The 25,510-nt window shown below is 38.3% G+C and overlaps 1 protein-coding gene across 15 annotated transcripts in view; it reads left to right on the top strand.

Moving 5' to 3' along the window:
* Positions 1 to 25,510, top strand: part of TUT4 (terminal uridylyl transferase 4) — a 173,265-nt gene that overhangs the window by 100,398 nt on the left and 47,357 nt on the right. For 11 of the 15 annotated variants that reach the window (XM_064281965.1, XM_064281968.1, XM_064281970.1 and 8 more), the window contains 9 exons: positions 2,756 to 2,930; positions 6,050 to 6,741; positions 10,775 to 10,925; positions 13,718 to 13,804; positions 17,476 to 17,688; positions 19,090 to 19,193; positions 21,799 to 21,856; positions 21,951 to 22,054; positions 22,335 to 22,424. In XM_064281965.1, coding sequence (XP_064138035.1) covers positions 2,756 to 2,930; positions 6,050 to 6,741; positions 10,775 to 10,925; positions 13,718 to 13,804; positions 17,476 to 17,688; positions 19,090 to 19,193; positions 21,799 to 21,856; positions 21,951 to 22,054; positions 22,335 to 22,424 — 1,674 coding nt within the window. The remainder of the gene's footprint in view (positions 1 to 2,755; positions 2,931 to 6,049; positions 6,742 to 10,774; positions 10,926 to 13,717; positions 13,805 to 17,475; positions 17,689 to 19,089; positions 19,194 to 21,798; positions 21,857 to 21,950; positions 22,055 to 22,334; positions 22,425 to 25,510) is intronic. The other 4 variants (XM_010591279.3, XM_010591278.3, XM_010591275.3 and 1 more) reach the window with 1 other exon arrangement.

The raw sequence follows: 25,510 nt of genomic DNA, 5'->3' as shown, positions 1-25,510 counted from the left end.
ATCTAAAGTCATTTTCTTCACTTATGCATTTAATCTCTTTCTATTTCAGAACATTGCTCTAACAATTCTTCCCTTTCTCTCCTAAATTATCAATTTTTAAATTCTGTATTGAATCAAGCATGCTTTTATTTCTCCATCTTAAAGAAAGATCTTGACACCACTTCCACTATTAGTTACCACCCTAGTCTTTGCTGCTGTTTGCAATAAAGCTCCTCAAAAGAATTGTCTGTATTCACTGTTTCCAATTTCTCTGGTTCCGTTTCCTCTTAACTTTAGACTTTGTCCCCCATCAGTCTGCCAAAACTTGTACCATCGAAGTCAACGGTATCCTCCCTGTTCCTAAATCCAGTGGTCATTTTTTTTTTTCTTTATCTTTTTAATTTATCAGCAACATTTGCTAGTTGATTACTTCCTTCTCTGAAAAAATTCTTCACTTGACTTTTGGGACACCACAACCTTGATTTTCCTCTTATCTTACTAGTTATTCCTTCTCAGTCTCCTTGGCTGGTTCCTCCTTTTCTCAGGCACTTAATATTGTAGTGCTCCAGGGTTCTGTCTTTGTTCCACTTTCTCTTCTCTAACTTGTTCACTCCCTTGGTAATCCCTTCCAGCCACATGTTTCGTAAGTAGCATTTGTATGCAAATGAGTTTTAAATTACAATCTCCAGCCTGACCTCTCTCCTGAACTCTGTAATTGTACATCTGACTGCTTTATTTAATGATTCTGTGTAGCTGTCTAGTAGTTATCTTGAACTTAACAGGTCTAAAACGGAACTCCTGATCTTCCCCTCAAATTGGCTTCATCTGCAGTTTTCCCATCTCAGTTGATGGCCTATCCTTTCAGTTGCTCAGTCAAAAACATTGGAGTCATCCTCTACCCCTCCTCCTTTTCACACTCCATATCTAGTCTGTCAGGAAATTCTGTCAGTTCTGCTTCGAAATATATCCAGAATTTGACCATCTTTCAGCACCTCCACTGCTACCATTGTGGTCCTAGCTACCATCACCTCTGGCTTGGAATCTACCTACTTGCTAACAGGTTTCCCTCATCCCCTGTAGTTTTTTCTCAAAACAGTAATCAATTTTTTTTTTTTAAACTTAAGTCAGATCATTTCCTTCACCCTGTTCCTCCCCTAAAACCCTTCATTTAGACTAAAAGCCAAAGAGTGCTTACTGGTTAGCGCTTTGTTTATCCTCTTCTAGTATTCTTTTTCTTTACCACAGCCACACTAACTTTCTTGTTTTTTCCTTTAAAATGCTAGTCACATTCCCACCTTAACCCCATTGCTCTAGCTGTTTCCTATTCCTAGAACACTTTCCCTCCTCTTCAAATCTTTGTCCAATTTCATGCTTTCTCAACAAATTGCATCCTGACCACCGTATTTAACACTGTAACCTTCTCCTGTTTTCACAATCTCAGTCCCCTTTACCGTATTCAACATTTTCTTTTTTCCACATCAGGTATCTTCTTCTCATACACAGTGCTATATAATTAATTGTAGCCCTGGTGACAAAGCAGCTAAGAGCTCAGGCTGCTAACCAAAAGGTCAGCAGTTTGAATCCACCAGCCGCGCCTTGGAAACCTGTGGGGCAGTTGTGCTCCGTCCTATGGGGTCACTATGAGTCAGAACCAACTCAACGGCACGCAACAACAACATGTAATTAATTACTAAGTTATTTATTGTCTTTTTCCCCTAAAAAGTAAGCCGTATGAATGCAAGGATATATATATTTTTTCCACTGACATATCCCAAGTCCCTAGACCACTGCCTGGTACATAGTAGGTACTCAATAAGTATTCGTAGAATTGAATGAATGAATGACTGTTAATGCCTTTGTGCTGCCTAGTGATCACTTTTAGTCAGTCTTCATCTAGCTAATTCCTTCAGAATTCAGGTGTTACCTCATCTGTGAAGACTCCTCTAATTTAGAGGCCCATCTTAGGATGTAGCCTTTACTGTAATTGTTAAATTGTTTCTCCTTGTCCTAGTAGTCTATGAAGTGGGGACCTCACCTTATTTGAGTGGCAGTATAGCATAGTGATTAAGAACATGAACCCAGTAGCCAAATGATCTTGGACCAAATCTTTGCCCTATAGTATCTACTTCATAATGTTGTTAGAATTAATAATAAATATATATATATGTATCGCACATGAATGATACAGGGTAGACGTTATATATAAATGTTAGCTCTCATTATTTGGTGTCCCCAGCACCTAGCACAATGCTAGTGACAAAGTTCTAAATAAGTGTTTGCTGAATGAAGGAATTAGTTTTTTGAAAATCTAGGATATTTACTTACTTTTTTAAAGTAATTACTATAATGAGGAACTGTTAGAGTTCTTTTATGCAGTGATTTTCAACCTTGGCTGCACGTGTGAATCCCTTAGGGAGCTTTAAAAATTCCCAATGGCCAGGAGATATACCCCAGGTCAATTAGAATCTTGGGATGGGGGTGGGAGGTGGGAGGTGGGAGTAGTATAGGACCCAGGTATTACTGTATTTTAAAACTCCTCAGGTGAGTCTCCTGTGCAGCTAAGGTTGAGAATTACTGGTTTAGTAGAAATACCACAGAATTCTGGGAGTCAGTAGACTGGGGCTCTGTTCCCAGTTCTGCCACAAATTGACTGCTTTGTGACAAGTTAATTCTCCATGCTTCAGTTTTTGAAAAGGTGATCTTTAATGTCCTTTCAGAATGAAAATAATTCTATAGTTTTGTGAAGCTTAAATGAAAAGTATTTTTTCTTTTCCAGTCTCCTTTAACATTGGAAACACCAAATCAGGTGTCCTTGGGACAGTTATGGTTAGAGCTACTAAAGTTTTACACACTGGATTTTGCTTTGGAGGAGTATGTCATATGTGTACGGATAAAAGATATTTTAACAAGAGAGAACAAAAACTGGCCTAAAAGGCGAATAGCCATTGAAGGTGAGATGATGTGTTATGTTTCATGTGGAGAATATTTTTCTGTGTGCCACGCCTCATCTGTTTCTAACATAGTGTTACAAATCTCTTGGCTTTATAGCACGATATATGCCGCTAGGTTGTCATTATATATTTTAGATTATTCTTACTAAGTCCATGATAATTTCATAGGATTAAGACTATTTAAAGGTCTTTAATCTGTAAGTATGTTGGTTAGGGTTATTAACTTCTTTACATATGGAAAAATAAAATAATTAATACTATTAATACTACTTCACAGACACATCCAAACGCCTTGAAAGACGGAGCTACTGGGCTGAGGGCTGGGGACCATGGTCTTGGGGGATATCTAGCTCAATTGGCATAATATAGTCTATAAGGAAAATGTTCTACGTCCAATTGTGGTGAGTAGCAACTGGGGTCTTTAAAGCTTGTGAGCAGCACCCTGAGATACAGCTACTGGTCCTGTCCTGACTGGAGCAAAGGAGAATGAAGAATACCAAAGACAAAAGGGAGAGATAAATCCAAAGGACAAATGGACCACAACTACGACAGCCTTCACCAGACTGAGTCCAGAACAACTAGATGGTGCCTGATACCACCACCGACTGCTCTGACAGAGATCACAGTAGAGGGTCCCAAACAGAGTGAGAGAAAAATGTAGAACAAAATTCAAATTCGTACGCATACACACGAAAAGACCAGGCTTGCTGGTCTGACAGACTGAAGAAAGCCCAAGAGCATGGCTCCCAGACACCCTTTTAACTCAGTACTGAAGTTACTCCTGAGGTTCATCCTTCAGCCAAAGATTGGACAGATCTATGGAGCCTTGGTGGCAAAGTAGTTAAAGAGCTTGGCTGCTAACCAAAACATCAGCAGTTCAAATCCACCGCTGCTCCTTGGAAATCCTATGGGGCAGTCCTGCTCTGTCCTGTAGGGTTGCTATGAGTCAGCATCGACCCGACAGCAGTGATGGGTTTTGTTTCTTGTATAGGAACAACAGTAACATGTGAGGGTCTTGCATTATAGATCAGTCATGTGTATGAGACTAATGGGCACAGCAGCCCCAAAGCAAAAACGAGAAGGCAGAAAGGGACAGGAAAACTGGATGAATGGAAATAGGGAACCTGGGGTGGAGAAAGGGAGAGTGTTGACACATTGCTAGGTTGGCAACCAATGTCACAAAACAATTTGTGTATTAACTGTTTAATAAGAAACTAATTTGCTCTGTAAACTTTCACCTAAATCACAATTTAAAAAACAAAACAAAAAAAACTTCAACCCTCCATCTAAAGCCATTTCAGGGGTTCCTGTAAAACTGAATATTGTGTCACTCAGCATTTCCCTCTTCCCCTAGTTCAGCCTCCATGTGAGAAATTTCTTATAGAGTTTAGTGCCAAGGAAGCCTGTTTCCTAAAATGTTGGGTTAATAGGGTGGTGAGAGCAAAGAGAGCAGTCAGGCTCCTCTGGGTTTGAATCTTTGGGGTACTTACTAACTGTGTAACCTGAAACAAATCACTTTACCTCCCTGATCGTTGTTGGTTTCCTTACATGTCAAATGGAGATAATAATAGGATCTACTTTTGAGCATTGTTAGAAGAATTAAAAATTTTTTGTGTGAGGCCCCTAGCATAGTACCTGCCACATAGAAGATGTTCAGTAAGCACAGGTATACATGAATATGCTGAAAAATATTTTTTGAACAAATTGTGTTAATATTATGTTAAAGTACAATTTTAATATCCAGTTCACATTGTATTCTGAAGTGTCTCGTGTTAAATGTGGCTAAGCTAAAGGAAAAAAGAAATATTGATGGTTGGCAAAGAAGTTTCTGCATCAAATACCAAGAACGTTAAGATCATTAAATATATAAAAGTTAGTAGAATGACTTCTGAATCTGTAATAAAAAATTTAAATCCCACAGCATTTCGCTAACCTTTGGTAGGTACGCAATGAATTTCTGCCCATCATTTTAGTATAGCTTACACATTCTTCTGCTCCCTCAGCCCTAGGTTGGCCTTCTCTATTGTGAGTTGAACTCAGTGATACCCTCAGACATACACTTAAACATGTGCTCACATCTTGTCCTCTCTCACATATAGTAAATAAATGAGCTCTGAAGCCTCCATCCATAATTTCTTTTATTTTTATTTTTTTCTTCTTTGAGAAGGAGGAAAGAGGCTAGGAAAAGGATTTTAGAAAATTGCTTTTTTTTAGAAAAGCAAATTTTTTTTTTTTTTTGTATTTAGATATCAGCAGAAAATAACAAATGCCCCAGCTTTAACAGTCTCAAGCCTGGCCTATTAATCTTTTTATTTAGTGATCTTCAGTAGTGGAGAAAATTTGTATTGCTTTTGGGGCGGCACTGTTATTTTTTCCTAGGGTGTATTTATATTTAAGGTTTATGGATCAAAATTCCAACAACCCACAAACATTTTCGGAAGTCTGTCATCATTATTAATGCTGAGGATGTAATTGATTGTAGCAAACCCTTTTAACCTAGACTTTTTAGACTGAATCAAACTTAAACTTTTAACTTTCACTTCTTAAAGCCTCTTTATCTCCCTCATCCCTCCCTCTCTTCTATAACTCCTCCTTTCAACCTTTCTTTGTAATTACAGTGCTCACTAAAGCTGAGTCTTAAAGTCAGTATTTAACTTAAGGCTTTGAGAGTTTTAAGTTGTGTTTGTTTAAATTGCGAAGAGTTTATAACTACATTAAAGAATACTATGACAAGAGAGAAAAATTATCAATGGGTTCTAGAGCTTGGGGTTTTCATTCAGCAGCAATCTAAGGGTGTCATATTGTTACAGCTTCCTTTCTAGCAGTTTCATTGTTGAAACTTTCTACTTACTGAATTGATCTCCTCATCCATTCTCTCATCACTTATCTTTACTCTGTTTTCCATTTAGCTTTTTGTTTTCTGGGAGAAACAAAGGGAAAAATGTTGTTATTGTATTCCCCCTACTCAGTTTGCGGGAACCCTCATTGAGATCCTCTGTTAGAAAAACATTGGGAGGATGTATCTGCTGACTCTCTAGCAGTTAAAATCTATTTGTGTAAACTTGGAAATGTATTTTGCTAGTAGAGACTTAGCTACTGACCATTTTCTTTTTTACTAGATCCATTTTCAGTCAAGAGGAATGTTGCACGGAGCTTAAACAGCCAGCTTGTTTATGAATATGTTGTGGAAAGGTTCAGGGCAGCTTATCGGTATTTTGCCTGTCCTCAGAGGAAGGGTGGAAATAAGTCTGCAGTGGATTCCAAGAAAAAAGAAAAGGGAAAAGTAAGCAATAAGAAACCAGTGAAGTCTGACAATATGGCAGCCAACTGTTGCATTCTGCTTGGAGAACGCACGGAAAAAATAAATGCAGAAAGAGATCAACCTGATAAATGTGATGAAATGGAACGTACATCACAGCATTGTATTACTGACAGTGATTTGGTAAATGAACCAAATTTGGCTGAACATGGCCAGGAATCTTCATCTCTCATTACCACTGAAGGCAGTCAATTACAGCCCAAATCAATTAAGAAACAAGATGATTTAGCGCCTTCAGAAACTTGTTTGAAAAAGGGGCTCAGCCAGTGTGATTGCAATGAACATAAGTCCCCTGACCCAGGTGAATCTGCCAGTACTGACTGCAGGTCAAATTTAGGAACACAGAGTTCACATCAGATTGTGTGCACTGACAAGTCTGCTACCTCTTGCAACTGCAAAGCTACAGAAGATTCTTTTGACCTTAATGATGATAACCTCCTCACCGAGGAATTATATTATGTGTTTGATAAGTTTATTTTAACCTCTGGCAAGGTAGGATACAGTTTGTAAATAATCTGTAATATTTTGTGGTTGTTATATGACTCTCTGATCTCTCTCTAGAATTTGTAGATTCAGAAATGTGAAAATAATGTCTGTGATGATAGACTGTATTGTTTTGAAATGCCATTTCAGTATATGTTTGTCTTTTACTTTTTGCATTATGCCTATAGTTGCCTTTAAAGAATATATGTAAAGCCCCAAAACATTTCAGCACTCTATTACATTTTTTTTTTTTTTTTTTTGCTGTTTTTCCATATAACAAAGGATTCATCACATATTTTATTAAAATTAGTTTGGTAGAAGCAGCATATATTTTAAAGTTTGCTCATTTTTTATACTTGTGATATTTTTCTTCCGAAAGGGAAAATACAGTTTGTAAATTCTCATAGTATTCTATTTTAAAGATTTTTTTTTAGAAGCTCTAAACAAATAAAAAGTCGTTGAGGGAGAAATAAGATTAGGAACCAAAAGAATGCAGAAGAGTCTAAATTCTGTCTCTGCAATGAGTTTCTCTCTGGATTTTGGCATGTACCTTATACATGTGTAGCAGTCCTAACTTTTCTGCCTTGAAGTGAGATTGTCTGAACCTTAACCTTCAAAATTGTATAAAATAAAATACCCCAATGAATGGAAAACAAGCAATAACTGCTTTGTTCACAGAAGAAAGTTTTGGCTCCATTATGTTGTTTTAAGTGTAGTGCACATAATGAAAATATTATTATCAGAATCCAGAATTTAAAAATGCTGATACAGATATGTGTAAATAAACTATGTAGAGTATTAAAGTCATCATTCTTATTGACATGCTTTAAAACTTTTAACCTAAGCGTTAGTAGTATTTTTGCATTTTATATAAGGCTACATCTGTATCATTTTATTTAGGTTGCAGTATTTAGGGAAGCTGGACTGTTGGAAGAATGAAATAAATGGCAGATCCTTAGAAAAAAATTCTTTAACTATATAATTGCAATTTACTTTTTTTATACTTTATACTTTTATCCTGGAAACTTGGCTTAGGGTAACTATTTTCTTGATTTTTATTGTTTCTAGTCATCCAGTCAACATGGTTTAGAATTTCTTGATTACTGTGTCATTAAAAAAAAAAAATGATTTGTGGTAGTTGTTGTTAGGTGCTATTGGCCTGACTTAGAGTGACCATATGCATAACAGAACAAAACACTGCCTGGTTGTGTGCCATCCTCACAGTTGTTGCTATGTTTGAGCCCATTGTTGCAGCCACGGTATCAGTCCATATCATTGAGGGTCTTCCTCTTTTTTGCTGATCCTCTACTTTACCAAGCATAATGTCGTTTTCCAGAAACTTATCCCTCCTGATAACATGTCCATAGTATGTGAGACAAAGTCTCACCATCCTCGCTTCTGAGGAGCATTCTGGGTGTACTTCTTCCAAGACAGACTAGTTTGTTCTTCTGGCAGTCAGTGGTGTATTCAGTATTCTTCACCAACATCATAATTCGAAGACATCAGTTCTTCTTTGGTCTTCCTTACTAGTCGTGCACCTTTTGCATGCATATGTGGTAATTGAAAATACCATAGTTTGGTTTGGGTCAGGTGCACCTTAGTCCTCAAAGTGACATCTTTTCATTTTAACACTTTAAAGAGGTCTTTTGCAGCAGATTTGCCCAGTGCAATACATTCTTTGATTTCTTGACTGCTGCTTCCATGGGTGTTGATTGTGGACCCAGGTAAAATGAAATCCTTGACAATGTCAGTCTTTTGTCCAGTTATCATGATGTTGCTTATTGGTTCAGCTGTGAGTATTTTTGTTTTTTTTATGTTGAGCTGTAATCCATACTGAAGGCTGTGGTCTTTGATCTTTGTCAGTAAGTGCTTCAAGTCCTTTTCGCTTTCAGAGACCTGACTACCATCAAGAAAGAAGAGACCGGACTGGAGCATACCCTTTGGACCTGGGGTCCATGTGCTGAGAACCCCCTAGACCCAGGGGCATATTGATGCCAAGACACATTTAGATCTCAAAGTAACACGAGGCAAACAGGTGTTGAAAGGAGACAAGGACCTTTTCCCCAGAGCCAACATAGAGAGAAGGCCTTCCCCTGGAGTTGGTGCCCTGAGTGCAAACTTCTAGCCTACTAAACTGTGAGAGAAAAAGTTTGGTTGTTCTAAGAATTTCTGTCTTAGTTATCTAATGCTGCTGTAACAAATGCCACAAGTAGATGGCGTTAATACACAGAAATTTATCCTGTCACAGTGTAGGAGGCTGGAAGTCTGAATTCAGGGCTCCAGGTCCAGGGAAAGGCCTTTTTTCTCTGTCAGCTTTGGGGGAATGTCCCCCTTGTCATCAACCTTTCCCTGGGTCTAGGAGTTTCTCAGCACAAGAACCCCAGGTCCAAAGGACATGCTTTGCTCTCAACTCTTCTTTCTTGATGTTAGGAGGTCCCTGTCTCTCTGCTGACTTCTCTCTCTCTTTATCTCTTGTAAGATAAAAGGTGAAGCAGCCCACACTCCAGGGAAACTCCCCTTACATCTCATCACGGCTGTGACCTGAGTAAGGGTGTTTTATCCCATCCTAACCCCCTTATAACTGATCGGCAGATTACATGGGATCACATTATGGAAGATGATTACATCATTTTGTAGCTGCCAAATTAAATCATTACATAATTGCCAGACCACTGAGAATAATGGCCGAGCCAACTTGACACATATTTTTTGTGGGACACTATTTAATCCATGACATTCTACCCTTTAAATCTACCCTTTGGCCCCCCAAAATTCATGTCTTTGCCACATGTAAAACACTTTCAGCCCATCATATCATGTCAAAAGTCTTAAATCAATTCCAAATCTAAATTTCCATCCTGGGGCAAAATTCCTCTTCATCTGTGAACCTGTGAAATCTACAGTACAGGTTATCTGCTTTAAAGTACAGTGATGGAATAGGCACAAGGTAGACATTTCCAGTAAATATGGGAGAAATTGGAGGGAGAGAAGAATTAATGGCCACCAAGCAAATAATTTTTTTTATTTTTTAAGCAAATAAAAAACCCAGCAGAACAGTTTATGTGAGCTCTCAAGACTTGAAAATAATCCTCTGTTCTCTGAGACCCTCTAGGCAGTGGCCCTGCCCGCCAGACTCTGGGTATTGGCCATGCTGTCTAGATTCTGGATTCTATTAATTAGCCCACAGTACAGAATTCTTAGAAAACGGAGGCTTCTGCATCCAAGTTGAGACAGAGCGCATGACTGGGCAAATGTCCAGGCTAACGTTGGAGGAAGAGGATATAGGCATATTACAATAAAGAGAATAGTATTGTTCTGTAACATGTGTTTTAAGTAAGTGAGTTACATTTTTACTTTGGATAATTTTTAGCCACTTAGTTTGTGGTCCGTTGACTTGTATTTCAAATGGTGATATGGGGTTTGGAGTTCATTTTGTGGCTATTGATAAGAATTGTCCTTTATATGAAACCATGTTGGTTTTAGAGCTCAGTTCCGTAGTTTGGTCTCTTGAGTATCATGCTAATGTAATAAATTGAACCAGCTAGCCAGGCTGGGTTTCTGTAGTTGATTAACTCTGAAGATAGAAGATGTTTGGGGTGAAATGAGAAAGACACCACTTGAAATTTCTTTATAAACTATTTTGCTATATCTCAGTAAATTGAAAATATAATGCATATATTTCTCTTATATTTTAGCTGAATAGTTAATGTAATTATTTAGGATTTGATCAAGCTGTTTGAATTAATCCATAACCTTTTGGATTTCCTGATATTTCCTGTACCTTACATCCTAGGTAAATTTAATCCTAGATAACTTAATTTTAGTGAGGTGACTAAAATGAATTTTTTACATTTAACCAGGCATTTGTATTTTAACCCTGCATTTCATTGGCATGCTTTCCTTAACTTCTGTAAGCACAGGCTATCGGAACTGAGTTATATGAAAGATTTCTTTGGACCTACTTTGTGAATGATAATGAAGTCCCTCAGAAGTTTAACTTTTATTTTTATAAATATGGATTCTTTTTTTTACCTTTGCATAGCCGCCAACAATAGTATGCAGCATCTGCAAAAAGGATGGCCATTCAAAAAATGATTGCCCAGAGGATTTCAGGAAAATTGATCTAAAACCTCTACCACCGATGACAAACCGGTTTCGGGAAATACTTGATTTAGTATGTAAGAGGTGTTTTGGTAAGTTTTTTTATTACCAGAACTACTGGGACTACATTCAATTTTAGATCTATTTATTTTCTAATTTAAAAACAGTTTTTTTACATTTCATTTTGGTAGAGATTTTTCAAAAAGCTTAGAAGCTCAGCCATAGATATTTACTAAATGCCTACCATATACAGGGCACTGTGGTAAATACCAGGGGGAATACAGAGTCCATTCTGGTTGCCATCGAGTTGATTTCAACTTATGGGGACCCCATGTATATCAGAGTAGAACTGTGCTCCATGGGGTTTTCAGTGGCCGATTTTTCTGAAGTAGATCACCAGGCCTTTTTCAAAGGTGACTCTGGGTGGACTTGAACCTCCAGTCTTTCAGTTAATAACCAAGTATGTTAACTGTTTGCAGCAGCCAGGGATTTCACAGTGTCCATATGTATTGCTTTGAAGGAATTTTGACTCTGGATCTGTGCTATATACTACAATGGCCACTAGCCCTATTTGGCTATTTAAATTCAAATTAATTCAAATTAAATTAAAAATTAAGTTCCTCACCTAGTCACATCTCAAGTACTCAATAGCTACATCTGGCTAGTGGCTGCTGTATTGAACAGTCCAGATACAGAGCATTTCTGTCCTTGCGGTGTTCTTGGATATCGCTGCTCTAGATGGATATACAAGACACGTGTGTAAATTGTGATAATTGAAAGCAGAATGTTTTACATCCTATAATAGTAGTAAATGAAATACAGTGCAAACAGTTTTAACTGGGATGGATCACAGGAATTGGGATTAATGGTGAGGTATTTGAAGTGGACTCTGAACTGCAGTTTTAAATATAGAAGATTATGAGTGAAAGCATAGACTGCATAATTTGGGAAAAGAATTACCTTTGATTTTGTAGGTTATAAAAAAGGCAATAGAGGGAGATAGCCTATAAAGATATTTTAGGGAAAGCCTTGAATGTCTTTATTCACCAAACACAATGGAATACCCTGGGATATAGCTTCACTCAGAAAACATTTATGAATTACCTTGTGTCTCAGGTAAGGTAAAACTTGGACTATCCATTATATTTAGTGCCTCGCTGTAATCTTCTTCTCCTGCCGCTCCCCCAGGAAACCACTGATGTGCTTTCTTTCACTACAGATTACTTCATCCTCTGTAGAGTTTTATATAAATAGATTCACATGGAATGTACTCGTTTTTTGTCTCACTTTCACTCAGCATTTTTTTGAGATTCATCCATGTTGTGTGTGCCAGTGGTTTGTTCCTTTTTATTTTTGAGTAGTATTCCGTTGTGTTGATGTCCCACAGTTTACCTGTTTATTTGTTGGTGAATATTTGGGTTGTGACAGATTTTGGCTGTTGGCAATAAATCTGCCCTGCAAATTGTGTACAAGTCTGGGCATGGGCATCTGCTTTCATTACTCTTGTGGAGAATGGCTAGGTCATGGAACAATTTTTTTTTTTAGCGGCTTTATTGAGATGTAATTCTCTACATTTGTTTTTAATTATTCAGTCATTTATCTCACTATGGACTTATGGATATTTAATTTATCCTTTGGATTATAATCCAAAATTACTTTGTTTTTCAAATTATTCCAGCTTTGGCCATTCGGAGCTCTTTTAGTTCGTTCTTATGTCTTTTTGACATACTCCCATCAGCGTGGTGGTGTTCTAGCAGTTTCTTACTTTCTGGCACATAAGATTTGATTCCAGCATACATGTATAGTAGTATCAGAATTATTAGCCTTTATCCCCATGAGAATCAAATTTTATCAACTAGGGTATTGTGCTTATATGCAGTGTCTTTTGCCTTTAGTCTTACACTCCCATTCATTTCCAGAGTTGCTTAGGATGGCATCCTTTCGCCTACTTCCTTGGGTGAAGTTGTTTCATACATTTGTAATACAGTTAGATTCTTTTGTCACAGTGTGCATTCTATCCTCACATCTCCAAACTCATAAATGATTTTTTTAAAAATTTATATTAAGGCTACAATGTACTTTCGGTTTTGACAAGGGCGTTGTATTACGTATCTACCATTATAGTATCATACAAAATAAGTTTACTGCCTTAAAAAAAATCCCCTGTGCTTCATTTATTCAGCCCTCCCTCATCCCCCTGAGCCTCTGGCAAACACTGATACTACATTTGTTTTTTTAAAGGTAAATATTAATTCATTACAGCAGATTCTTAGTAAATTACAGCTTTGTTCCCATTATAGTATTAACTCTGGAGAAGAAAAGTCTTTTGTTCTTAAGGACTATATAGTTATATTTGGCAAAAGAAGTTTAATATAAATGAAAAAACTGGAAAATGAAAAGGTATAAAGTCAGGTGCTAGACCATGGCTAGAGCAGTTCGGAGGACTAAAGAAATTCAGTTAAGGAAAGCTTATTGAAGGCTGTGGTTAGGCAAAGCAGTTTATAGGTAAGATGTGAATCTGGACCAGGCATTTGAGGGAAGTACAAGATTTGAATGGGTCAGGTGCCTAATGTGAAAATGCAAATATAGTCTTAACAGGAGGAATAAACCATCAAGACTGTGGAGGAGAGTGGAATGTCTGAATAAAACAGTTGAAGTAAAATATATGTTGTTGATATTCATAGGGAAAATGATCATATGAAATGTATGTTGTTATTTACAAATTATTTTGTGCTGTTCCCCATCCCTTCCCCAGTAACATTCATGGTTTTAAAATCAGAGAAGTCAACAAATAATGACGAAACTGTAAGTAAAATTTTTAGGGTAAAAAATTGAAAATGTTTTCAGATTCTATTTTTCTTACTATTTTTTCTTTTTTACTTAGATGAGTTATCACCACCTTTCTCTGAACAACACAACAGAGAGCAGATTTTAATTGGTTTGGAAAAGTTTATTCAAAAAGAATATGATGGTATGTCATAGGTTAAAAATTGATTGCTATGGTTATTACAGTCCCTTGGTCTTGAGTTTCATTAATTTATTTAAAAATGTTTGTTAAATGTTATGTGTTAGCTACAATTCTTGGTGCTGGGGATACAGTGCTAATAAGAGAGGTGAATCCTCTTCTCATGGAGTTTACATTCTAAAGGGGGAGGCAGTCGACTAATATAAGCATATAATGTAATGTCAGGAAATAATAAATGTTAAGAAGAAAAGTATGAGATAAGATGACAGAAGTGGAAGGGTGTAGGGCAGGTCTCTCTGATAAGGGCACATTTGAGCAGAGCCCTGAATGACATGATGGAACAAGTTATGTGAATATCCAGTAGAAGAACATTCTACTGAGAAAGAATAGCAATGATAAAGACCCCAAGACTGGATTATCCTTTCCATGTTTGAAGAACAGCCAAGAGTTCAGTGTGGCCGGAGTGGAGTGAGGGAGGGAGAGTAGTAGAAAGATGAAGGCAGAGAGGTTTGGATTAAATCACTAGGGCTTTATGGATGATGGTATAAAGGCTTTGGATTTTATTCTTAGTGTCTAATGAGAGGCTTTTATAGGTTTCTTTTGCAGATAAGTGACATGATTTGAGAGAATAAAGTATAGGGCCATAAGAGTAGAAGCAAGCAGAACATTTAGGAAACTTGCATAAGGTCAGATGAGATATTATAGTAATTTGGACTAGAGTAGTTTTGGAGGCGTATACGAGAAACGGCCAGATTTGTGATATATTTTTTATGTAGAACCAGCAGAATTTGCTAATACATCACATGTAAGATGTGGGAGAAAGAAAGGAGTAAGGATGGTTTCAAAGTTTTTAACCTCAGTAGTCGAGTGATGCTGCTAACTAAGGTAGCAAAGATAGTAGAAGGAGGAGTAGGTTTGGGGCATGGCAGTGAAGAATCAGTAGTTCTGTGACCACATAATTTTAGAAAAGGATAAACAGTTGATATATAATCAGAACGAACTTCTGCTTTTAAAAGATGATGTGTTATGTGCTAAAATTTCTATTTATTAAAAATTAAATTTTGTTACTATGTAAAGTATTGACCAAATCTAAGTCCTTATTTTATTAGACTCAGTCATTTTTATTTACTGGTGAACATAGCTTCTTTTATGCTTCTCAGTTTTCGTGGAAATTGGATCCCATTAAATCATTGCCATCGAGTCGATTCTGACTCATAGCGACCCTATAGGACGGAGTAGAACTGTCCCATAGAGTTTCCAAGGAGCGCCTGGTGGATTTGAACTGCTGACCTTTAGGTTAGCAGTCATAGCACTTAACCACTATGCCACCAGGGTTTACGAAGTTGGATAGAAGGATTAAATTTTGAAAATACAGAATTTGTTATCTAAGTGTGTAGTCTACTTAAGAATTAATAGAGGAAATCCAATTCTTTTAGGCATAGCTTGTTTGAAGCTGTTACTGAATGACACTGAGCATGAAGGGATTTGTTGTTAGGTGCTGTCCAGTTGGTTCTGACTCATAGTGACTGTGTGTACCACGGAACAAAACATTGCCTGGCCCTGCGCCATCCTCACAATCATTAGTAAGTGTGAGCTCATTGTTGCATCCACTGTGTCAGTCTTTCTCATTGAGGGTCTTCCTCTTTTTCTGTGACCCTCTACTTTACCAAGCATAATGCCCTTCTCTAGGGACTAGTCCCTCCCGATAGCATGTCTGAAGTATGTGAGATAAAGTCTTGTGATCCTCACATTTGAGGACCATTCTAGCTGTACTTCCATGACAGATTTGTTCCTTCTTATGGCAGTCCATGGTTTATTAAATGTTCTTCACCAATGCCATAATCCAAAGGCATCAGTTCTTTGGTCTTCCTTATTCATTGTCCAGCTTTCACATGCATATGAGGCGATTGAAAACACCATGGCTTGGGTCAGGTGCACCTTCCTCCTCCAAGTGACATATCTTTGCATTTTAACACTTACAGAGAGGTCTTTTGCAGCACATTTGCCCAGTGCATTATAGCATTTGATTTCTTGACTGCTGCTTCCATGGGCATTGATTGATTACTTCCAAGTAAAATGAAATCCTTGACAAATTCAGTCTTTTCTCAGTTTATCATGATGTTGCTTACTGGTACACTTGTGAGTATTTTTGTTTTCTTTATGTTGAGGTGCAATCCATCCTTAAGGCTGTAGCCTTTGATTTTTATCAGTCAGTGCTTCAAGTCCTCTTCGCTTTCATCAAGCAAAGTTGTATCATTTGCATAACACAGGTTGTTAACGAGTCTTCCCCCTGTCCTGATACTGCGTTTTTCTTCATATAGTCCGGCTTCTCAGATTATTTGCTCAGTGTACAGATTGAGTAAATATGGTGAAAGGATACAACCCTGATGCACACATTTCCTAATTTTAAACCGTTCAGTATCCCTCTGTTCAGTTGTTCGAACAACTGCTTTTTGGTCTATGTTCAGGTTCCTCATGAGCACAATTACGTGTTCTGGAATTCCCATTCTTCACAGTGTTATCCGTAATTTGTTATGTTCCACACAGTCGAAGCCTTTGCATAGTCAATAAAACACAGGTAAAAATCTTTCTAGTATTCTCTGCTTTCAGTTGAGATCCATCTGACATCAGCAATGATGTCCCTTGTTCTACATCCTCTTCTGAATCAGGCTTGAATTTCTGGCAGTTCCCTGTTGATGTATTGCTGCAACAGTTTTTGAATGATCTTCAGCAAAATTTTACTTCAGTGTGATATTAATGATATTGTTAGATAGTTACCACATTCTGTTGGATCACCTTTCTTTGGAATGGGTACAAATATGGGTCTATTCCAGTTAGTTGGCCAGGTAGCTGTCTTCTAAATTTCTTGGCATAGATGAGTGAGCACTTTCAGCATTGCATCCCTTTATTGAAACATCTCGATGGGTGTTCCATCAATTCCTGGAGCCTTGTTTTTTGCCTGTGCCTTCAGTGCAGCTTGGACTTCTTTCCTCAGTACCATTGGTTCCTGATCATATGTTACCTCCTGAAATGGCTGAACACTGACCAGTTCTTTTTGGTATTGTGACTCTGTGCATTCCTTCCATCTTTGGATGCTTCCTGTGTCGTCCAATATTTTGCCCATAGAATCCTTTAGTATTGCAACTTGAGGCTTGAATTTTTTCTTCAGTTGTTTTAGCTTGAGAAATGCCAAGTATGTTCTTTCTTTTTGGTTTTCTAACTCCAGGTCTTTGCACATTTCATTACAGTACTTTACTTTGTGTTCTCTAGCCGCCCTTTGAAATCTTTTGTTCAGCTCTTTTACTTCATCATTTCTTCTGTTCGTTTTAGCTACTCTACATTGAAGAACAAGTTTCAGAGTTTCTCCTGACATCCATTTTGGTCTTTTCTTTCTTTCCTGTCTTTTTAATGACCTTTTTCTTCCTTCATGTATAACGTCTTTGATGTCATTCATAGCTCATCTGGTCTTTGGTCATTAGTGTTAAGTGCATCAAATCTGTTCTTAAAGTGGTCTCTAAAAGTCAGGTGGGAGATACTCAAGTCGTTGTTTGGCAGTTGTGGACTTGTTTTAATTTGCTTAGGCTTCGTCCCAGACTTGCATATGAGCAATTGATGGTCTGTTCTGAAGTTGATTCTTAACTGATGATATTGAGCTTCTGCATCGTCTCTTTCCACAGATGTAGTCAATTTGATTCGTGTGTATTCCATCTGGCGAAGTCCACGTGTATGGTCGCTGTTTATGTTGTTGAAAAAGACAGTATTTGCAATGAAAGAAGTTGTTGGTCTTGCAAAATTCTGTCATGCGATCTCCGGCGTCACTTCTATCACCAAGACCATATTTTCCAACTACCGATCCTTCTTTGTTTCCAACTTTTGCATTCTGATCACCGGTAATTATCAGTGCATCTTGATTGCATGTTTGATCAATTTCAGACTGCAGAAGTTGGTATAAATCCTCAATTTCTTTATCTTTGGCATTAGTAGATGGTGTGTAAATTTAGATAATAGTCTTATGAAGGGATAACTCTGTCATAATTTATTCAAGTGGATAGAATGCTCACTTGAAAAAAATTTTTTATTGAGTTTGTTGTTGTCAACTCAGTCTGACTCGTAGTGACCCTGTAGAGTAGAGTAGAACTGCCGCATAGGGTTTCCTGGGCTGTAACCTTTACAGGAGCAGATCACCATGTCTTTTCTTCTGCGGAGCCACTGGGTGGGTTTGAAGTGCCGACCTTTCATTTAGTATCTGAGAACTTAACCATTGTGCCACTAGGGCTCCTGATCCCTCTCTTTTGGAAGAAGAATTAATCGTGTATACTAAGGTGATGTTTGTATAATTACTTGAATTGTGCCCTGAAAGAACTAGTATATTTATTTAATCCTCAAATGTTGATCTTAACTATTCGTAGTGATAGTGAGAAAAAGCAGATTTTGATTTTTAAAAAAACAAACAAATCCATTGCCGTCAAGTCGTTTCTGACTAATAGCAACCCTGTAGGACACAGTAGAACTGCCTCATAGGGTTTCCAAGGCTGTAATCTTTATGAAAGCAGACTGCCACATCTTTCTCCCATGGAGTGGTTGGTTGGTTGGAACCACTGTCCTTTCCATTAACAGCCAAGTTCTTAATTACTGCACCACCAGGGCTCCTTAGGTCGATTTAAGAGATAGTTAAGTTGAAGGGCCTAAAGGACTTGGTGACTATTTGTATGTGAAGGTTGAGAGAGAGAGGAGTTAAGGACAGCATCCATATTTCTGACTTGAGCAACCGAGTAGATGATGGTACTAAATTGAGAATTAAAAACAAAGAACAAACAGTTGTCCTCAAGTTGATTCCGCCTTAGGGCAACCCAAGGTGTGTAGAGTAGAACAGCATTCCATAGGGTTTTCATGGCTGTGACCTTTTGGAAGCAGATTGCCAAGCCTTCCAAGGCATCTCTGTTGGGTGTCAGCCACCAGCTTTTCAGTTAGTAGTTGGGCGTTTAACCATTTGTGCCACCCAGAGACTCCTCATAGGTTTGGGGTGAAGTTGATGAGTTTAGTTTTTGGCACGGTCGAATTTATGATGCATATGGAAAAGTGGAAAAAAGCAGTTAGATAACATGGGTATGAGAATATGGGCAAAAGATCTAAGCTTGAGATGGGTGTTTTGGAATTTCTCAGTTTATCTGCCAATGGTAGGTAATTTAAACCATAGAAATGGACAAGATCACCTTGGGTTAGGGCATTAGTAGATAATAGAAGACTTCTCTTTTCTACCAATTGTAAGACTTTTGTTTTCCTTTGCTTAGAAAAGGCAAGATTGTGCTTATTTGGCTCTTCTAAGAATGGATTTGGATTTCGTGATAGTGATCTGGATATTTGTATGACTCTGGAAGGCCATGAAAATGCAGAGGTAAGAGTGTTTGGAGAGGGCTGTGAATGTTTATTTTATTCCAGTGATGAATCTATTTTCAGTTTCTTATGTAATACTGGTAAAATACATGATGTCATTCTATATATCGACATACTAGCAAGAGCAGTGTTTGAAATGTAAAAGCATTACCATTGTCAATCTAGAAGACATTGAAGTGTTAAAATAAGTGAGCTTACTGTTTCGATGATTTTGTAACGTAAAACCCATGTCACTGAGAGTTACAGATGCTTTATAATGAATTTGGGGAAAGAAGTTGCTATATTTGAGTTAGAATTTTTTCATTAGAACCAACGAGATGTTGATGCTTCAGTTTGATAGTGAACGCTGATCTCTCGTACTGTGTCTTTTGATACCTCTTCCATTAAATGGTATCTTTGTATAACTATAGGTAGAAAATGCAGGTGGGCACTAATTTGTAAATAGGTTGTATTCTAAAAGAAATTACAATGTTGTATAGATTTCTAAGAGCTTGCTTTTAGAAGCTCATTTTGGGCAGGGAGGGGAGCTAACATTTATTGAGTCCCCAGTGTATACTTTTACATACATTATCTCACTTCATTCTTACAACCACCTTCGAGGTAGGTATTATTTCCCCCATTTTACAGATGAGGAAACTGAGGCTTTGAGAGATAAACTGACTTGCCCAAGTTCACACAGCTATTAGGTGTTGGAGCCGGGACTCGTACCCAGGTCTGTCTGACTCCAGAATCCATGCTTTTTCCAATATAGCTCACTGCCTCTCTATAATTTATTTAACCCATATGTAGCTGTAATAGTACTAATAGTACTGTAGAACCTAACCACTACTTTCTGAAACTGAAAATTTTCTGAGTTCCACTGTGAGATGCCAGGAGCAGACCTACCCCTAGTGCAGTCAACAGTGAGAATGGGAACGTATGGATTCCTCGTTTGTGTACCAGGTCTCTACAGTGTGAGTAAGATTGCCCAAGCTCCAGTAGAGAAAGGAACTGATTGGACAGGAATGTAGTGTCCCAGACCTTCCTAGCAGCAAGTAGAAAAGGAGGGGGTCCCTATAATTGCTCAGTCCTTTTCCAGCATAGCTGTTGGTATTTATGTTTCAAAATTAGGGTCTGCTTGCAAGATGGGGGTGAGGCCAAGCTTCTGGCATCTGTAGTGGTGTCAGTATAGCCTCTTGCATTATAAAAGAATTCAGCAGATTAGTGTACCTGTGCATTTCTGAAATAGTTCTTTAAAAGGTTTTTAAATTGTTAGACCTGGAGTAAAGATGACAGTGATGTCTGGTAGAGTCTTATTTCTGGCTCTAAGAAATTGTTTCTGGTTTCTATCAACATCTTCTTGTTCTTTAAAGAAACTGAAAAATTGCAAATATTTTCTTTGTTCTCCTTAACTAACTTCTGCTTAGTGCCACCTACTGGAAAGAGGTTGCCCTCTCTCCATTTTGAAGAGCAAGAATTGAGAGAATAGGAAATGATTTTTACCCAGGGAGGAGGTTATAGTTTTATATATCTTCTTTGTAAAATTTAATAATCAGACTTTTAATCACTAAAGGTTTGTATATTATAATCTGTGTCATTCACATTCAGCGTTTAAACGGTAAAAAAGAATACATTACTTTCTTTTGTATTATTCATAAATGAAATTTAAAATTTAGCAGAAATCGTATGCCTTGAAATCCCCAGTTTATGCTCCAATGGCTATTGCTTTCTTGTAGCTAGAAAGAGTATGTTGGGGATACACAAAAGTGATTTTCATAGTAACTATGGGGATCCGATGTGTATACCCTTCACCTTAATCCAGCTAGTTTATAATGCCATTATTCTCCCTGTCCACTGTATTATGATTGTCATTACCATACCAACTCTGCTGTTTCTGTGGTGATTTTTAAAAAGTAACACATTTGCAGAGGTAAGAATTTCTTTAAAGACTTAAGTGCTGGTAATAATAGGATTATCTATGTTTTTCTCATCAATAGGGTAATAATAAATAGCTCACAGATTTTAAGTTCTTACTTTGTGCCAGGCATGCTGCTGAATGCTTTATATTATTTGTCTCATGTAATCTTCCTAACAACTGTGTAGGGCAAGAGTTTATGATTATTGTGATTTTATAGAAAAGTAGTGAGGCTCAGAGGGATTAAGAATTTCTTTAGAGTTACACAGCTAGTTAATGCTTAGTTCAAGATTTGAATCCAGATTTGTCTAAATTCAGAGCCTTTGTTCTTAATCACTGTAGTATTTTGCCGTCACCAGACCCATCTCTACTTGTTTATTCACACAGTGAAAATTATTCTTCTCTTTGTGTGCTTCTCAGACTTTAATGTGTATGTAAATTTCCTGAGGATCTTGTTAAAGGTAGATGATGATTCAGTAGACTGGGGTGAGACTTGAGGTTCTGCAGTTATGTCAAGTTTCCAGATGATGCTGATACTATGGGTCTATGAACTACATCCTTGAAGTGGCAAGGTAGTAGAGCCTTATGGTTGGAAGTTGTAAATGCTGCTATTAAATGCCTGAAGTGCATTTTGTACAAGGCCAGGTTGAGTCAGACAAATGATGATTATTTATTTCAGACAAATAATTTATTAATTTCTTTTATTTTTTAGAAATTAAATTGTAAGGAAATAATTGAAAATTTGGCAAAAATTCTTAAGAGACATCCAGGTATGAATTTTTAATTATAGTTTAAAACAAAAGAAAATATATCTTAGCATTGTGAAAATTATTTAACCTACTGAAGTATTTTTTTTTAAATCAGGTTTAAGAAACATTTTGCCTATAACTACTGCCAAAGTGCCTATAGTAAAATTTGAGCACAGACGAAGTGGGTTAGAAGGTGATATCAGTTTATATAATACATTGGTAAGTTTCTCTTTCTGAGTAGGCCAGGTATGGTTATGCTTGTCATTTTAAGTGTTTACGTGTAACTGACTGTACCTTTATATTTAAAACTTTCAAATATGATTGGAACTAAGAAAAAAATATCAACCGTCTTGATGTTTTTTTCAAATTGAAGATTAGTTTTTGTTTGACCTGTTTACAGGTATTTTAAGTTTTATATTTATGTATTCTGTTTGGCATGTATTGTATCTTTTTATATGATTTGTGAATTTAAATTTGAAATATATGAATTCTTTTTTAGGCTCAGCATAACACAAGAATGCTAGCTACTTATGCAGCTATTGATCCTAGAGTGCAGTACTTGGGATATACTATGAAAGTGTTCGCTAAGGTATTTACGAAGAACTTTATGATTTGTTTTGTTATAAAATATCCATGGATAGTTAAAATGAAACATGCTGCTGTCAGATTTGTGAAAAATGTCTGTTTGTTTACCTGAGCTTTAAAAAAAAAAAAAAAAGGTGCTCAATATTATAAGGGTTGGATTTATACAAATTAGGGTAGTTTTTCGTCTTTTTCCTATATGTGCTCTATTCATATGTGCAACACACTAGTAAATTTCTCAGTGGTGAAGTTTCTTAATGCAGTAATGATTTTGAACCCCAGGGATGGGGGTTGACCTGTCGTCCTAGTTAAGAATCTCTGGGTTACAAAGTCTGGTCTTTGGGTTTAGTGGTAAATATTTCTGGCCAAGGAGACAAAGACAAAACCATATCAATAAAACGGATGCTTCTTGAGTTGTCATACTTATCACACTGCATTTTATTGTTTCTTTTTTTGCTAAATGTGTGAACTTCATGAAGGCAGGGACCTTTGTATCACTGGTTCAGGGCAGTGCCTGGTTTATGGTAGCTGCTCAGTAAATATTTGTTCAATGAATGTGTTAGTGGAAGAATTTTAACAGTGAAGTGACTCTGTAAAAATGAGTGGAGTCTGACCTCGTTTAATTTCAGAAGTGGGGAGGAGAATCAAGATCAACAGCCCAAGGCAGATTCCTATGAGGCAGAGGTCAGATATGCCTCCTCTCTCCCCTATCTTTACCAATGCTGACACCAGCCATCCCTCTCATGTCACTCTCTACTTCTTTGTTGGGTTCAATGATTCGTTACAGTGGCCACACAGAACTCACAGACGATACGATTATGGGGTTTATTAGAGAAGTAACAGGTTACAGTTCAGACTGAGGAACACTCAGGATACAGTTCTTCCATCAGGACAGCCTCTACCGTGCTCAGGCAAGTGTTACAAAGCTGTTTTAGCTCTGTCGGTAAGTGCCCAGAGGCACCCTACTCCACCATTAAGCCTTGGCCCAAAGGCACTCAGCTTTCTTGCTCCATGGACTGGGAAGCCCACTGTCTTGTCTCCTTCTGGTGCCTCCTGCTGCTGTTTCTCTGCCACTGCTTCTTGCTGTCTTCGGTGTTTCAGCCCTCTGTCTCCTGGATCCAAGAGCCTCTCAGCACGGGGATCCCAGGTCCAAAGGTTATGCTCTCTGCTTCTGGCTGTTCTTCGTTGGTGGTGGTGGGATCCTCTCTTTCCTGCCTCTGGCATGGCTCATTTCAAGGCCAGTGGGATGACAAAACTGACCAATCCTTTTGGTGGGCCACATTTATCCTATCTGTGCAGTCCTGCCCAGTTACTTGGTTGGGAATTAAAAGACCATGGCAGAGAGAGGCGGAGCCAAGATGGCTGACTAGGTTAAAAGCTACCTCGGATCCCTCTTGCAACAAAGACTCAGAAAAACAAGTGAATCGATCACATACATGACAATCTATGAACCCTGACCATCAAATACAGATCTAAAGAGTTGACCTGAATGACAGAGACTGAGAATGAGCAACCACGGGGAAGCAATGACTGCTTTTGGACCCTGGAGCCAGCGTCCCGGTCAGAAAACCTTGGCACCGGGCTTTGGACTGGGCACAGGGGAGCTGAGCACGGCATCCTGAGACGGTGCAAACACGGGACGCAGCTCTAGCCCCCAGAAGTGACCTCGGGGGAAGCCCAGCCAGTGCACGCAGGCAGCGCAGTGACTTGGCTGACAGGAGGAGAAGTCACGGGGAGGCAGCGACTGGTTTTGGAGCCTGGAGTGCAGTGTCCCAGCTGGGGAACCTTGGCGCTGGGCTTTGGACTGGGAGGGAGGAACTGACCATGGCTTCTGAGACAGCACAAGCACACAATGCGGGCCTGACCCTCGGGGCAATCTTGACCCAGCCAATGCACACAGATTACACACCCCTCAGGAATCTCAGATAAAACAGTCATCACCAAGCAAGATAAGTAACTTTGTCTATATTCCGGGGTGCTTCTCTCTCATATCTCTCTGATCCCTCCCCTCCCCTTCCCAGGCGGCTTCATTAACATTGGAATTTCCTGAGCCAGAGAGTGAAGTGCTCTGCGGTTTTGTTTTTTTTTTGGTCTTTTCCTAACCCATTCTCCTGGCCTGAGAGAAGCAGCTACAAAAAATCCAGGGACCGAAAATCCTTCCCTGACTTCCCAAAATTGGACTAAAAATATAGAACCAGTTCCAGCCAAGCATATGAGATCCACAGTCTTAGGCTTTCATCCCTACAGGGAACAAGGTGGCTATTACAATGCAAAGGCAATTTTGATAGGGATCTGACTGTAATTGTTTTAGTGGATTACTGGAAAGACAAGTTTCCCAGGTCTGATATCTCTGCGTATTAAACAGAGCCCTCACTGACCCACAATGGGGAACTGAGGGCTGAAACTCCCCCCAGACCACCTAGCCTCCTGCCTTAGGGGTCTGAGGATGGTGACACCTACCAATCTGTAGAGGTACTTGCATTGGGTGCCTAAGGTACAGCTGCAGAGCCCACCCACCAAAGTGCTTTAGAAACAGAGACACACCTACCTCACTGGCACTTAGGGGAAACCTGTCAGCATCCTGCCCCCCCTGGAGTGTGACCTCCTGCTGCTACTAGAATCTGGTGCACACAACTATCACCACTACTCCTGTAGGTGGATAGGTGACAGTCTGCACCACACACTTGGTGACCCAAAATCAGATTCTACTCAAGAATAGTGAATGGACTCTTAGGCTTGGCTTATGTATCTGGTAACAGCCCAAACCAGCTGGTAATAGGACATAAGTGATTCAAGGGCTACAACAACCAAGACGGTGCAATCTAGTAGCCCATCTATGTATATTGAAAGAAAACAAAACAAGGTAAGACTCAGTGAGCAAATATAAAATAAATCATTACAATATCTTATAGACAACTCGGAGACAGCAGTCGATATCAAACCACATAAAGAAGCAGACCATGATTGCTTCTACAACTCCCCAAACTAAAGAATCAAAATCTTTCCCAAATGAAGATGCAATCCTGGAATTGCCAGATGCAGACTATAAAAAACTAATTTACAGAATGCTTTAAGACATCAGGGATGACCTCA

This window comes from Loxodonta africana, chromosome 3 (genome assembly GCF_030014295.1).
Source record: "Loxodonta africana isolate mLoxAfr1 chromosome 3, mLoxAfr1.hap2, whole genome shotgun sequence".
NCBI lineage: Eukaryota > Metazoa > Chordata > Mammalia > Proboscidea > Elephantidae > Loxodonta > Loxodonta africana.
This window is presented reverse-complemented; position numbering and strand designations above follow the sequence as displayed.